This window comes from Spermophilus citellus, assembly GCF_964194105.1.
Source record: "Spermophilus citellus genome assembly, chromosome: 18".
NCBI classification, from domain to species: Eukaryota; Metazoa; Chordata; class Mammalia; order Rodentia; family Sciuridae; genus Spermophilus; species Spermophilus citellus.
In genome coordinates this window covers 11113291-11129113 of record NC_138200.1, presented here as the reverse complement: position 1 = coordinate 11129113, position 15823 = coordinate 11113291, and the positions used below count along the sequence as shown (strand labels likewise).

At 60.1% G+C, this 15823-nt stretch overlaps 1 protein-coding gene across 1 annotated transcript; it reads left to right on the top strand.

Annotated features, from left to right (window-relative positions):
- The first annotated feature begins 854 nt into the window (after positions 1-854).
- CEACAM16 (CEA cell adhesion molecule 16, tectorial membrane component) lies at positions 855-8529 on the top strand. Its single transcript, XM_081273493.1, has 6 exons — positions 855-906; positions 2180-2524; positions 2779-3054; positions 4142-4420; positions 6339-6665; positions 8317-8529. The coding sequence occupies exons 1-6, from the start codon at positions 870-872 to the stop codon at positions 8325-8327; spliced, it is 1275 nt and encodes a 424-aa protein (XP_081129619.1). The 5' UTR covers positions 855-869; the 3' UTR covers positions 8328-8529.
- Positions 8530-15823: the final 7294 nt, after the last annotated feature.

The window sequence follows — 15823 nt, the reverse complement described above, 5'->3', positions numbered from 1 at the left end:
CAACAGTCCCACTGATCTGTCCTCTGCCTGGGGCCCCGTTGTGCCAAGCCCCGGTGGAAGTTCTGCCTTGGGACACTCCATGACAGCTCTCGACCCTGAAGTGGGCTCCATGCCATGTCTGTTTTTCAGAAAGTGGGGACTCAGCAAGAAGCCATCCCCAGCCCACTTCAGGTAAGGGCAGAGACAGACCAAGACTCTGCGGAGGCCCGAGCCTCCACAGAGGCCCACTGGGCAGATGGGGACGGAGGGCCCAGGAGAAAGAATGTGGGTTTCCCAGCCCTTTGTGGGAGGCCCGGGAGAAGAAAGGCCCAGGGAGCCCGTGTGACCGTGGCCACCCAGCAGGCCTCCGACCCCCTCTCCCTGCTGGGGCCTGGACAGCTCTGAGCCCCGGCCTCCGTCTTCCCACCTGCATCCTAACGGTGCCCGCCTCGCAGGACCATGTTGACCTGGGGTTGGAGAAGTGGCCGTCCCCATTCACCAGTGGCCACCCCAGACCCACCCGCAGGCCGCGGCCGGGGTCAGGAAGAGCTGCCTCAGGTCTCCCCTGTCCCTCCTCCCTCCTCCCCGGTGACCTGGTTCTTCTCCCAGAACCAAACCGGGGCCTTTGGCACGAAGAGGGTGAGGCAGCGGCCCCAGGAGGCCTGGCCAGGTCATGGCCCTTGGCCGGTGCCCGCCACACCCACCCTGGTCCCCAAACGGGGCCCCAGATCCTTGGAGACTCGATCCCTCCAAATTCAGGTGATCTTCCCCGGCTTCAAGTCACCAGCCCTCCCCGGCCGGCGGCAGACGGAGCCCAGCCCCAACCGGGAAGGGCCCGGAGCACTGGGACCCCAAGGCCACCGTGTCCAAGGCCCAGCCTGGGGTGCGAGATGGCGCTGACCCGGTGCAGCTGGCTCCTCCTCAGCGGTGAGTGAGAATGGCAGCCCCAGGACCCCCAGACCCCGGACCCCAGACCCCGGCCTCGGGAGGGGAGGGGACCCCAGCCTGGGAGAGGCGAGGTGTGACCGGAGGCCAGAATGCCAGGGGAGGGCAGCTCTGCCTCACACGGGCAGTCTGTCCCCTCCAGAGGCACCAGTGGGGGACAGGCCAGGAACAGCCTCCCAGGGAGGTCCCCGGGTGGGCTCTGAGGTTCCTGTGACCAGAGCATGGCCCAGGACAAGGGGCCACCATCATCTTTCATCCACATGAGCTGTGGAAGACAGTCCGGCTCCGGCCAGTAGCTCTGCCCTGAAGAGGTAGCTTTGGGCCAGCATCTCAGCCTCAGTCACCCACGGGTGAAATGGGTCTAAGTGACAGACTCACTAGAAGGTCCCTATAGGCAGCATGGATGAGCACTTACTGGATACCTGTCCTGAGTGCTTTCCCACTGTTAATAAGCCCTCTGTGAGGGAGGCCCACTCATGACCCCACTTCACAGAGAAGACTGAGGCTCAGAGAGGTAAAGTCACCAGCCAAGGACACACAGCACAAAGTGGCAGAGCTGTGTGCCAGACCCGGGGCTCCTCAGCCCCCAGCCTCGTTCTTTCAACCTGGCAAGGTCTGGAACCAGGCCAGGCCTGCATCTCCTTCATGAGATGCCACAGCCACCCACCTCAGGCCACCGCACATGAAACCCAAGCATCCCTGAGCAGCTCTTGGGGTTTGGGGCTCCTGGTCCTTGAGAAGGACCAGGGTGGAGTAGATTAACCTGCGGGAGGGGCAGAGGACGAGCCCCGGCTGCACATCAGGACCCCCACATCTAACCCTTGGAGTCATAAAACAGCGGGGCTGGAGGGGGGTCCCCTGGGGTCTTCCGGATCTCTGGGTCCAGCTCAGCTCGGCCAAGCCCTAGCTATGCACCGGCTGTTTACTTAGGCTAGATCCTTGGCATGGTCCAATTCAATCTCACAACGTACCCTGAGATAGCTACCTGGGCCTATCATTTATGGAGCACCTACTGTATGCGAGGTGGCCAGTCCTCTATTCCTATGTGAGGGTGGAGGCTGAGTCCATGCAGATGGCCTCCAAGGAAGGTCAGGAGGCCCAGGTGCTGGAAGTCAGAGGGCTGCAGGCTCCAATCCGGGCTTGGTGTGACCTCAGGCCAGGGATGGTCCCTCCCTGCCCCCCCCCCTTGCAGCCGGCTCCTCTGCCAAACGGGGGACTGGGTGGAGCCGGTCCCACCCTCTGTTCTCCTCCTCAGTGGGGATCCTGAGCGCAGGAGCCGAGATCTCCATCAGCCCCGAGCCCGCCCAGCCGGCCGAGGGGGACAACGTCACTCTGGTGGTCCGCGGGCTTTCGGGGGACGTGCTGGCCCACAGCTGGTACGCGGGGCCCACGCTCAGCCTGAGCTACCTGGTGGCCAGCTACATCGTGAGCACAGGCGACGAGACCCCGGGGCCGTCCCATACGGGGCGGGAGGCCGTGCGCCCCGACGGCAGCCTGGCCATCTGGGGCGTCCTGCCCCGGCACTCGGGGACCTACATCCTGCAGACCCTGAACCGGCAGCTGCAGACCGAGGTGGGCTACGGACACGTGCAGGTCTATGGTGAGAGCCCAGCGCGCCCCTCCCCGCGCCTTTGGGGGAAAAAGAATCTTCTAGAAAAAAATTTTATTAGAGAAAAAAAAAAAAGCCTTAAATAACTGAGCTGCTGTCCTCCCCCAGGAGGGCCTCCAGGATGGCACCTGCCTCCTAAACCCACCCTTCTCCCCTCTGGTGGGGACCCAGGGGCACGGCCACGCCTCTGTCTGGGGCCCTGGGAGCAGGTGGTGCCCGCCCCTCCCCGTCTCTCGCCCCCACAGAGATCCTGGCCCCGCCCGTGGTCACCGCCAACAACACTGCGCTGGTGGAGCACAGGGACACCCTGCGCCTGGCCTGCAGCAGCCCCAGCGCCGCGGAGGCCCGCTGGTTCTTCAACGGGGACACCCTGCCCGTCGCTGTCCGCCTAGGCCTGTCCCCTGATGGCCGGGTGCTGACCCGGCCTGGCGTCCGCAGGGAGGAGGCGGGGGCCTACCAGTGTGAGGTGTGGAACCCCGTCAGCGCCAGCCGCAGTGAGCCCCTCAACCTGACAGTGTACTGTGAGTGCCCTGGCGCCCAGAGACCCGACCCTCGTGGGCACAACGGGAAACCAAGGCCAGGAGAGGGAGCCCCGGGGCACACAGCAAGTCAGCGGGCAGCTGGGGTCAGGAACCAGGGTCCCTCTTAAAATGCACTTGACCCTCACCCAGAGAACAACATGGTGGTGCCCGCCTGTAATGCCAGCGACTTGGGAGGCTGAGGCAGGAGGATCCCAAGTTCGAGGCCAGCCTTGGCAACTAATGGGGGCCCTGTCTCAAAAATTAAAAAGGGCTGGGGATGTGACTCAGTGGTTAAGTGCCCCTGGTTCAATCCCCAGTACCAAGAAAAGAAAAGAAAAAAAAAACCCACAGAACACCTTTGACATTGAGTCATCCTTTAGTTTGAAGAAATCCTGAAGAGAAAAAAATACTCATGTGGCTGGGAAAAGAAGCAGGGAGGTAGTTATGGGGGAAGGGGGTGGGAGGGGCACATGACCAAAGCTAGCAGTCATTCCCAAGGACAGCAGATGTGCAGCGTGGAGCCCTGGGAAATCACTGAGATGCACAAGACTGTGGTCTAGAAAAATCAAGCCTAGAATCCTAGAAGCCTCCGACCAGAGAGCTCTCGATTTCAGAAGCCCTGGGCTCTAGACTCTGAGAATCTAGAAACCCAGCAGCAGAGATGCTTAGACTCGTAGAATCTGGTTCTAAAATCTTAGCATCTAGAACCTCAGTGACCTAGTTTTCTAGAATCTTAGTACCTAGAAGCATCGACTCTCGAAGCCTTAGAATTCTAGATGCTTAGAATGGCAGGAAAAACAACCACTTAGACTTTTTCTTTATTTAACAAACCACTGATTTCATCCTGCCCTGAAGTGTCGCTGGCTCCAACCCTGATTCACAAAGGAAAAAACTAGATTCCCCCGGGAGGGGACGTGATTCCCAAGCTCCTAGAGCAAGTTAGAGATCAAGGTGGGATCGAAAAGGCCCGAGCTCTTTTCTTCCCACCACTAGGCCCAGGTAGCCCCAGGGACCCAGCGTGGTGGAGAGGACCCCTGGCTGCCCGCCTTTGTGCCCCTCTACTGCCCCGTCTCCCTCCTGCCCACAGTTGGCCCCGAGCGTGTGGCCATCCTCCAGGACTCCACCACCCGCACGGGCTGCACCATCAGGCTGGATTTCAACACCTCGCTCACCCTGCGCTGTGTGGCCCGGTCCTGTCCAGAGCCCGAGTACGTGTGGGCCTTCAACGGGCGGGCCCTGCAGGAGGGTCCAGACCACCTTGACATCAGCGGCATGACGTCGGCCCAGGAGGGCACGTACACGTGCATTGCCAAGAACCCCAAGACCCTGCTGTCCGGCTCTGCCTCCGTGGTGGTCAGGCTCTCTGGTGAGTTGTCCCCAGCCTGGCCACCACCTGCCCGCCTCGGGGGCCGGCTGGCCTGGAGGGGCAGACCCTCGTCATTGGAAGGTGGACTCCCTGCCCACTCACGGCCCCCCTTTGTCATCCAGGTGCCTGTCACCTGAAAATAAATGACAAATCAGACCTTCCTCCTTGAGGGATGAGAGTGGGAAATGGGCCACGTGTCCCCACACTGTGGGGTGGCAGAGTGGGGGGCCATACAGAGGTCCCTTCATTGGGTGCCCCTGCTCCAAAGCTGGTCACCAGTTGCTCAGGGCTTCAGCCACCCAGACAGCTGGACGTCTTTGCTGCCAACTAGATGACATGCTCATCTGGCCCGGATGGTGGCACCCACAGCGGGAAAGTCACGGCCAGGCGGTTGGCAAGTGGAAAATCACAACAGAGACGCTGTCTTCTGGCCTCTGCCCTGAGATGACCTGGGGGCTGGCTTGTGCAGGCACCTGGTGTTTCCAGAGCCATCCGGTTGCCCAGGGGACCTCTGTTTACCCCCAGGGAACAGTGGCTTTAAACAATGGGGCCTCATTAATTCCATCTCAGTTCCTTCCTAAGTGGCCATCATCCCCCTGGGACAGTGGGGACAGTCCTTGCCTTCATCTTTCTCCTCCCTCCCACTAACAAGGTGGCTACTCTTTTACCCTGAGCAGGAGAGGCGGCCCCAGAGGTAAGTGGACCTCACGCCCTGCCCGGCCTGGGGCGTTGGCAGCTGGTCTTGGCAGGAGACCAGGGAGAGGACCAGATGGCCTGAGGCCCACCCCAGCCCTGCCTATGCAGGCCAACATGGGGGGGCCTGGGGTGCGCAGGTACGCCGAATCCAGCACCCCACAAGGGTCTCCCAAACTGTCAAAGACCCTGCGGCGGAGGCCAGGAGAGAGACAGAGGAAGAGACCCCGCTGTTCCCTACTTATGGGAGATGCTGGCCAGACAGCGCAGACGTGGACCCTTGGGGAGATGGTTCTAGAATAGGAAAGCATGTCCCCCCCCACACACACACACACACACTTATTTAAGGAGCTGCCAAAGTGAGGAGGCCGGGCCTCGTCCTCCCTGGGCTGCCCGGTAGCCAGGGAGGATGTGACATCCACTCTCAGTGAGCATCCGGTCAGAGGCAGGGGACCCCGTCTGGGAGAATTTCCACTTTGGTGGGGGGACATGGTCTTGAGGACATGTGACACTGGCTTTTGTTTTTGGTTTGTTTTTAACTCAGTCTGATGGGGGAGGCACGTTTCCTACCTTTGGGGTACTTCCAATCTGATGGGGGAGTACAGGTCCCCGCTTTCTAGGAACTTCTAATCTGAGGGGGAAAAGCATGCCCCCCAACTTCAGGGGTTCCCAACCTCATTAGAAAGACCCACCCCAACAATCTGTCATTTCTCAATCTGATGGAGGAGACAGGGTCCCGGCCGGGACCTGATTAAGGAGGTCCAGGCTCTTCCCCCAGAATCCTTCAGTCTGATGGGGGGGGGCTGGAGCCCCCGCTCTGAAGTCTCTTGATCTGACAGAAGAGCTGCCGTGTGGGGGTCACAACTCCTAACTATCTGATGGGGAGACACGCCCCCCTATTCCAAAATTTCCAGTCTCATAGGGGAGACATGGCCCCTGGATTTTGGAAATTTCCAGTAATCTGATGGAGGAGACATGGGCCGGTCCCCAGGGCCTTCCAGGTTGTCACGTGCCCTGAGGCTGGCAATTCCTATTCTGATAGGGGACACACACTGTTCCCTCGGGACAGAGGAGCTGCTTCCACCACCACACCGACCACCTCATCCCCTTTCCCCCAGCACCCACTCGGGGACCCAGCCAGCCAGGGTGGCACAGATGAGCTAGCGGGCAGGGACCCCCCCCCCCCCCCCGCGCCTTCCTGCTGAGTCGGCCCCTCTCTCCCCAGCGGCGGCAGTCACCATGATGATTGTGCCTGTGCCCGCCACGCCGACGGAGGGCCAGGACGTGACCCTGACGGTGCAAGGCTACCCCAAGGACCTGCTGGTGTACGCCTGGTACCGCGGGCCCGCCTCCGAGCCCAACCGGCTGCTCAGCCAGCTGCCCTCGGGGAACTGGATCGCGGGGCCGGCGCACAGCGGCCGCGAGGTGGGCTTCTCCAACTGCTCGCTGCTGGTGCAGAAGCTGAACCTGACGGACGCCGGCCGCTACATGCTCAAGACCGTCACACTGCAGGGCAAGACGGACACGTTGGAAGTGGAGCTGCAGGTGGCCCGTGAGTGCAGGGGCGGGGGGCGCACGCGGGGCCAGAACCGCCTTGGCCTCCCCCCAAGGCTGGGAAACCCTCCCAAGGACCAGGACTCCTCCATCTGACCAGGGGAAGTCCCCAGGTGGGGCTCTCTCTCCTCTCCCATCCACCTGATGGCCCAGGCCGGGACCAGAGAGGCCTCTGCCATCACACGGGGTTCAGTCTAAAGGGCTTCCCGGACCTCTCACTCATGGAAGAGGGACAACAGATTGAAGGTTTTCTTTAAAAAAGGAGCACGGTCAGAGGGCGGGGCTTCTTTATCCTGTGAGTGGAACCTAAGGCAGAGGACAGATGGCCTGGTCACCAGATCAGGGCAATGGGCTCATGCTGGGCCTTCAACTCCTGGTCAGACCCGAGCTAGATACTGGGGGCCAGCCAGCCTCTCAGCAGACCCTGAGGTCCTGGACGGTCGGGTCACTTCTCTTCCTTTCTTTTGAAACGAGGGCCAGGACAAGATTCCTACCACCACACAGTGAAGATAATTTCTCAAACTGACCTAAGGATGATCTCTATTAGAACAGAGGCTTCTAGGGCAGGGATTTGTCTCCTCCATCAGCCTGGGAGCTCCCAGATCAGGGACCATGTCTCCTCCATCAGCCTGGGAGCTCCCAGATCAGGGACCATGTCTCCTCCATCAGACTGGGAGCTCCCAGATCAGGGACCATGTCTCCTCCATCAGCCTGAGAGCTCCCAGATCAGGGACCATGTCTCCTCCATCAGACTGGGAGCTCCCAGATCAGGGACCAAGTCTCCTCCATCAGCCTGGGAGCTCCCAGATCAGGGACCATGTCTCCTCCATCAGACTGGGAGCTCCCAGATCAGGGACCAAGTCTCCTCCATCAGACTGGGAGCTCCCAGATCAGGGACCAAGTCTCCTCCATCAGACTGGGAGCTCCCAGATCAGGGACCAAGTCTCCTCCATCAGCCTGGGAGCTCCCAGATCAGGGACCAAGTCTCCTCCATCAGACTGGGAGCTCCCAGATCAGGGACCATGTCTCCTCCATCAGACTGGGAGCTCCCAGATCAGGGACCAAGTCTCCTCCATCAGACTGGGAGCTCCCAGATCAGGGACCAACTTTCCCATCAAGCTGGACATTTCCAGAGATCTGAGAGACTTATGTCACTCAGGCAGGTGCATTAGACAAGGAGCAATCAGTGGGAATGAGGTCATTTCCTGAGTACAGAGTCTTGCCTCCCCATCAGGCTGGGTCTCAGGAGTCCCGTGCCAGAGCCAGCGATGGTTTTGCCGCCCTCATAATGGGGGCTTCCAGGATCAGGGCCCCTCCAGGGCCAGATACTCCTCTCCACCTTTGCCCATTCGCTTCCCGAGCCCTGGTCCTGAGTCAGCAGGGACTGCAGATCCAGGACAGCCCCCCCCCCAGCCCGGGCATCTCCTTTCACCCTGTCTCTCTCCTCACAGTCCACCTTCCTCCCTTGCACGAGGACCAACGCCACCTTCCTGAACCTGACACTGGCAGAGGCTGAGCGCCGGGAGGCTGGGGAGGCTGGGAAGGCTGGGAGGCCGGGATGGGCAGAGCAATGGGAGGGGTGGGCACAGGGGCTGCAGTCCCTCACCTGGCTGATGGCCTCCTCTGCCCCTTGCCGTCCTCCCTCACAGCCCTGGAGTAGCAGCGTGGCCACAGAGACCTCGCAGGGGAAGGGACCTCCACACCATCTCCCCAACTCGGCCCCCAGGGGAGGACCGCTTGCTGCTGGCAAAGACGCTCCTGTGGTCCTGCTCCTGCTCCCACCCACAGTTAGACCCGCAGGACCCTGACCCTTTGCCTGCCGTCCCAGGGCCACAGGGGCCATAAACGTCCTGAGTCATGCACATGCGTGTCCGCCTCTCCTTCCACCTGCCCAGCCCACACCCGGGCGCGCGCTGCCTCTTCCACCTGAGGCCACCCCCTGTCCGGGCGCATGCGTGCACACGAGGGCCACATCATGGGCTCAGGTCCGCACTGGATGGCGAGCCTCAGGCCCTTCCCACAGCTGCCAGGTCATGTAGGAGGGTCCTGCTCTCAGGGAGGGGGCCGAGGACTGCCCCTCCCTGGAGCACCTGGGTCAGGTGACAAGGGGCACAGCAGAGCCCCGCGCTGCACCTCGCCTGCACCTCGCCATCACCTCGCCATCACCCAGCCCCGGAGCAGGCTGCTTGTGCTCAGGGGATGACCATGTTTCTCAAGGGTTCTGGCACCTTCTGGTCCCCGCCCGTGTCCTGGAAGAGGCTCCTTTGTGTGAGCCATTGTCCTGGGTGCCCTCACGTGGCCCTCCAATGAGAGGGGACTGCAGCGGGGGCGGGGCCGGGCGCCCGGGGGCGTGGTTGGAGCCCGGGGGCGGGGCCAGAGGAGTGCGGCGGCGCCAACCTCTCGAAGCAGGGTCTGAGCCACGTGCCTGGCCCCGCCCGGAGGCCCCGCTGGAGGAGCTCTGGGTCAGAAGCAGTGACCGCGGAGCACAGGAAGGCGCGGGGCAGAGAGGGAGGGGTTGTTCTGGGGATGGCGCTTGAGCTGGGACAGTGGGAGGTGAAGACCTTCCAGATAAGGGCTAGAGAATCCGCCCTGTGGCCCTGCGTCCGCCATCGGGTCTCTCAAGCCTCTGTTTGTCCATCGGTAAAGCCCGCAGGCCAGGGACAGGCTGGTTTACTTTTTACTTATTTATTTATTTATTTTGGGGTGCCGCGGACTGGATTGAACCCAGGGGTTTCTTACCACTGAACTCCATCGAAGCCCTTTCTGCTTTTTATTTTTAGACAGAATCTCGCTGAGTTGCTTAGGCCCTCACTGTTTTGCTGAGGCTGGCCTCAAACTTGTGATCCTCCTGCCTCAGCCTCCTGAGTCACTGGGATCACAGGCATACCCCACCATGCCCAGTCTCCAACCTGTTTTTGAAAGCCTCAGAGCCCTTTCTTCAAAGGCCAAGTTCACGTGGCAGGTGACTGTGTTATTTACACTAGAAAAGAACCAAATGTAGATTTCAATTCAGAAGCTATAGACTTCTCCCTCCCCCACCAAAATTCTATCCACATGAAAAAAAATTCCAAAGTATGATACTTGGATTACAGAGGCAATTAAGATGTAAGACGTCAACAAGTAAAAACACTGCATATCAAAATCCGGGCATCTGACTAAGGCCACCCTTGGACGGAAAATCATGGCTTAACTGCTTTAAGGCACCAAGGGTACTGGGGGGGGGGGGGTTGGAAATGAACAAAACAAGTTTTCCACTGAAGAAAGTGGAAAAGTTCATAAATAAAAATTCATAAAATAAATAAACCAAAGAAAATAAACCAAGAAAAGAGGGAAGAGTTTTAAAAAAAAAAGATAAAAGCATCCCAACAGCTCGGGAAGCTGAGGCAGGAGGATCACAAGCCAGGCTCAGCAACTTAGAGAGGCCCTGCATAACTTAGTGAGACCCTGTCTCTAAATAAAATGTCATTTTTCTCGTGCATAAAAAAATGTCCAGAAACAGATTATTCAGAGCTGGAGTTGAGTCCCCAGAGACAAAGTTCTACCTGCTCCATCTTCCTTAGCTTGAGGCTTCTATTCACTCAATCACCTCATGGTCCAAAATGGCTGCAGGAGCTGCAGAGGTCTCACTGTGTTCCAGGCAAGAAATAGAAAGAAGGGCACAAAGGGTAAAATCAGCCTCAAGCTAGTTTATGGGAGACGCCCTTCTAAGGCACTTTCTCCAAAGTCCCACGGACCATCCGTGACCTATGTCTCATTGGTCAGCTCTTAGTCACACGATGCCCCTACTGCAAGGGAGCCTGGGAAGGACAGTCCTGTTGCTGCCCCCAGGAACCTCAGGGTTCTGGTTTTAAGGATGGCAGAGCCGACGAGCCCCAGGTGAGCCCCAGGTGAGCCCCAGGTGAGCCCCAGGTGGGCCGTTGGCAAGCTCTGTCCTGCCGGCCTTAGAACTCCTGCCTCCCCAGATGGACAAAATGACCTTTCTCGCTTACACCCCAAGGGCGGGAGCCAAAGCTTCAGCAGGAACCGGGCGCTCCCAGGGGGTTGTGTGTGATCCCTGCAGAAGAAGGCCAGCAGGAGGGGCGGGGGGGGGGGCGCTGCTTCTGTTTCTAGGTCAAGCAGATTCCATATCCTCAGGGGCAGAGGCTCAGATGTCCCCAGGACCCAGTCTCCCATCCCTCGGTTATCTCTGGGCTCCTTCTACTGAATCCTCCCACGCAATCCAACCCTTCCTTACAGTCCAGGAAAGAGCAGCAAGCACCACAAAATAACTGGGCGCAGGGGCGCACACCCATAACCCCAGCGACTCGGAAGGCTAAGGCAGGAGGATCGCGAGTTCGAGGCCAGACTCAGCCACTTAGTGAGGCCCTAAGCTGTGGGAGTTGGGCCCTTTGCCATGGGACAGCGGAACTGGCAAGTGATAAGAAGTGACACGTCCCGGCTTCTGGTGTCGCTGGGAGCCCCCACAGGTTCAGGAGAGGGGATGGCAGCAGAAGCTCTGCTGGCTCTCGACGTCTTCCCCAGAAGACCTGCTGTGTCCACCCAGCCACGGGAGGCTGAGGCAGAGGATGCCAGGTCCGAGGCCGACCGGAGCAACTGGTTTTGTTCTTTTTTTTTTTTTTTTTTTTTGAACCCAGGGGCGTGTGACCACTGAGCCACCTCCCAGCCCTTTGTATTTTTTGAGACAGGGGCTCTCTAAATCGCTGAGGCTGGCTTTGAACTTGTGATCCTCCTGCCTCAGCCTCCCAAGTGGCTGGGATCGCAGGCTGGGCCACCGCTCGGGTCTCTGGTGATTTTCGGCTCCTGGGAGTTGAAAGGAGCTTAATGTAAGGACTGAGTCAGGGGGAAAGAAGAAAAATGAGGTTCAAAGGAGAGAAGGGACCTGGGACCAGCCAGGGTTTGGCTCCCTCAGGCAGGAGCCAGGCGGGGACTGACGGCGGCCACCCACCAGGATCTGGTGCCAGGGCCCTCCTGGCCGGGGGAGGCCGGGCAGCTCCATCTCCCCGGGAAGCCACAAGGCCAGAGGCCAGCCCAATGGCCTGGGCCTCTCAGCCCCACCACGGTCATCCCCTGCGTCCCTGCCGGCCTGTCCTCAAGTGCCTGGTGGGAAGGGAACAGGAAGGACCTTGAGGCCAGCACACACAATGGCCGGTCCCTTCTGGAGCCCCGCCCAGGAGAGGAAGGAAGCCTGCCCTGTTCGCTCCCCCAATGGAAAGTTGATTCAGGGCTGAGCAAGGGGAGGGGGAGAGGAGAGGTGGGGAGTGATGAAGGAGGAGGAAGAGGAAGAGGGACCTGGCACCAGGGAACCAAGGGGGCGTCTGCGCAGCTTCAGCCCATTCCAGTAAAAGGTGTTGAGCACAGAGAGGGCATCCCTTCCCGCAAAAGCTGCCCAGCAGCAGGGTCTCCAAAGGGCTTGACCTGTGCTGCTAACTGCAGGCAGAAGCACCCTGAGTCCCCACAACAGCTTCAGAACCAGGTGCCCGTGTTCCCATTCCTCAGAAGAGGAAGCTGAGGCTCCAGAGGTGAGATCTCGTTTCCTGATCACCTCCAGTTCAGATGCTAAAGGCCTGCCACCCTGTCCCGTCCTCCTCCCTCCCATCCGCACCACTGCGCCCACACGGGCCTCCTGGCTCTTGTTTGAATAAACCAACTCCTGCCTCAGGGCCTTTGCACTGGCCGCCCCTCTGCCTGGAAGGCTCTTCCCCCAGATTCCTGCATCACTCTGTTCAGGCCTCTGCTCCAATGTCACCCCGGAGGGGCCACCGAACCCCCAGAGATGTCTGGCTTTGTTCTTCACGGCATTTGTTTCACACACCCCTCAAGGTGACATCCGTATTTCTTTCTTGTTCATTGTCCCTCTTCCTCACCGGCCCGTGAGCCCCACAAAACAGGAGTTTAGTCTCTTCTCTTCCCTCTCGTGTGTCCCTCAGTGCTCCCGGCGCGCAGTAGGTGCTCAATAAACTCCGGTGGTCGTCAGGATGAGGCCTGCCCTTCCCGGGAACAGAACCTACATCAAGTGACTCTGTTAGTTACCCACTGGTGTGTCACACGTCACCCCAAACCTCAGCACTTCCTGAGGGTCTGGGGGTGGCTGGGCCGGGGGCTGCGGCTCCGCAGCTGCCCTGAGGTCACAGGTGGCAGCTGGGCTGCGGCCTCCGGGGGCCCCTTCTTGGCTGGCTCACACGGCTCTGCAGGGACGCCCAGGTCCTCGCCACATGGACCTCTCCACAGAGCCACCCAGGTGTCCATGTGACAGGTGACCGGCAGAGCAAGTGGCCCAGTGAGAAAGGAGGGCGCCACAGCTCCCCGCGGGACTCGGTCTCCAAGTCACACGCGGTCACTTCTGCCATGCTCTGCGTGCCCCAGGAGAATTCATGTCCACTTTTTGACAGAGGGCCATCGAAGAGGTTGGGGACCTATTAAAGCCCCCACCGGCAGTGTGAGGGGAGCAGTGGGCGGTCAGAGGCCGGGCTGACAGAGGCCGGGGCATGGCTCAGAAACAGCATGAGCTCAGCAAGCACGTGTGGGTTCCCTCCACACAACCACACACAGGGACCGCGATCTGTTCAGAGGTCAGGGAGCAGCCCGTCCTGCCTTGTCCCCGGGGCACCTGGGCTCCGGGAGGGAAGTTGGCGACAAGCTCAGGGTGGCACGGCCCTGCAGTGCCCGAGGCTCAGGAGGCTGAGGCAGGAGGATGGCAAGTTGGAGGCCAGCCTCAGCAACTCAGTGAGGGCCTCAGCAACTCAGCGGGACCCTGTCTGTAAATAAAATATAAAAAGGCTGCGGGTGTGGCTCAGAGGCTGAGGGCCCCTGGGCTCAATCCTGGTTCCACGAAAAGGAAAGGATGGAGAGAGACGGTGAAAGCTGGCGGGGCTCCCCGTCCACTTGGGCGGCCAGAACCGAGTACCAGAGCCTGGCATCCTAACAAGTGAAGTCTTTCCCCAGAGTCCTGGACGCCTCTTCTCTGGCTGCTCGAATGTGTGCAGGGAGACGGACAGACGGACAGACAGACAGGGAGGGCACTAATCCCATCCACCAGGGCCCCACCCTCATGACCCCACCAACCTCAGTCCCCTCCTCCTAGCCACCCCCAAGTGCAGTCCCTGGAGGCGGGGGCAGGCGGGGAGGAACCCAAACATTCAAAGAGCAACAAAAGGACAAGGTGCCTGCCTGTGTCCAGGCCCCGGGAACAGGGCCAGGCAAACAACCGGTGCTCAATAAATACTTGATAAGCAAACGAATGAATGAACTGGGCCACTGTCCCGCATGATGCCCAGCAGGTTCTGGGTGAGGAGCAGGAGCACGGCAGCTGGTCCCCGCCCCGGGAGCCCGGGGCGCGCAGATGGGGGAGTTTCTGTGAACAGGTCACCACCAAGTGTCCTGGGGACACTGAGGCAGTGACTAGTTCTGTTCTTCTTTATTTTGGTTCCAGGGATTGAACCCAGGGGCGCTTAACCACTGGGCCCCATCCCAGCCCTTTTTACAAGATTTTCATTTTTGAGACAGGGTCTCGCTGAGTTGCTTAGGGCCCACTAAGTGGCTGAGGCTGGCTTGGAACTCGAGGCGATACTCCTGCCTCGGCCTCCCCAGCTGCTGGGATGGCAGGTGGGCTCCACGGCCCCCACCCTCCCCACCCAGCTTCTAGGGCCTCTCTGCGGTCCTCTCACCCACCACCTTCTCTCCCGCTGTGAAGCCTCCCTCTGCTGCCTTCCTAGAGGACCCCGTGATGGGGCGTGGAGAAGGCAGGGTGACCCTCTCTGGCCATCCTGAACTTCACCACCTCTGCAGTCTCTTTTGCCATTTCAGGTCACATTCCTGGCTGCAGGGTCCCATCTTGGATGCCTTAGGGGAGAGGAAGAGGCTTTTCAGCATAAGCACAAGGTTAGGGCTGTAGGACCACAGGGTGGGAAGGTGGAAGGAAGTTTCCAGACTGAGGGCAAAGCAGGTGCAAAGGCCCAGAGGCAGGAAGGGAGGTTCAAGGCCAGGGAATGGGCCTTGGACAGGGGTGGAGGGAAGTGAAGCCAGGAGGGCCCTGGGCTCCCGTTCAAGGATCCCTCTGGCCACCCGCCGGGGAGCAGACGTGCTAAGAGAGGAATCGGATCTCCAAGCTCTGGCCCTGAGCAGCTCCGGGACAAGCTGGGGAGACCGTAGGCAGGACCGGAGGGGGAACAAAGTCTGTTCAGAGGTCAGGGAGCAGCCCGTCCTGCCTTGTCCCGGGGCACATGGGCTCCGGGAGGGAAGTTGGTGACAAGCTGCGGACTGTGGTTTTCGCCCATCTCGCGGGGCCCTGGGGGGCGGGCCTCGTCTGCTTCCCTCCGTCCTGTTTGATGATGGGAAGCCTGGTTTTCCCCTAACCCAGGAGACACCTCTTCCCTCTGCCCGTCCTGACCCTCCCACCTCGGGAAGCCCCGAGCGGGCCTCCTAGAATGTCCCTGCCACCCGTTGATCCAGCCAGACCGGCCCCAAAAGGGGAAGTGGCTGCCCACAGTCAGCAGGCCTGTGGTCCACTGAGGACATCGGGTCTCATCTCCTCGGTGCCAACGAGAGCCTGGAACGGTTTCCGCGGTTCCCATGAGAAAGCAGGCTCCCAAGGAGGCCTTCGCTCCCCAGGGCACTCTGGAAGCTGGGGGGACTTGAACCTGTGTCTTGTTGTAAGCTCAGAGGGGAAGGCAAAGGGTGAGAAGCCCGGCCCTGCCCCACCAGGTCCAGTGGAGAGACAGACCTGTCCCCAGAGTCACAGCACAGCAGTGGTCAGGGCTGAGATGAGGGAGCCCAGGATAGGAGAGCCCCCAGGGGTCAGGGAGGGCTTCCTGGAGGAGGGGACACCTCATCTGAGACCTAGAGGATGACCAGGCATTGAGAGGTGCCAATATTACCAAAGGAGGGAGCCGTATGTGCAAAGGCCCCGGGGTATGTTCTGATACCTTTAGGAAGTCAAGGTTCAGCTGAAGCACAGGGTGGTTCAGGGGAGGCCAGCCTGAGGGTGGCCAGAGGGTGGACTTTGTCCATAGTCAGGGTAGAATGGTGAACGACGAAAAGACAGGGGTGAACTTGAACTTCAGAAAGACCCTCCCCACTTGCTGCCACGTGGAGGGTGAACCTAGCAAAGCCACAGAATCTCAGAGCGGGGTGCCCTGGGATTAGGACCCACTCCCGGGA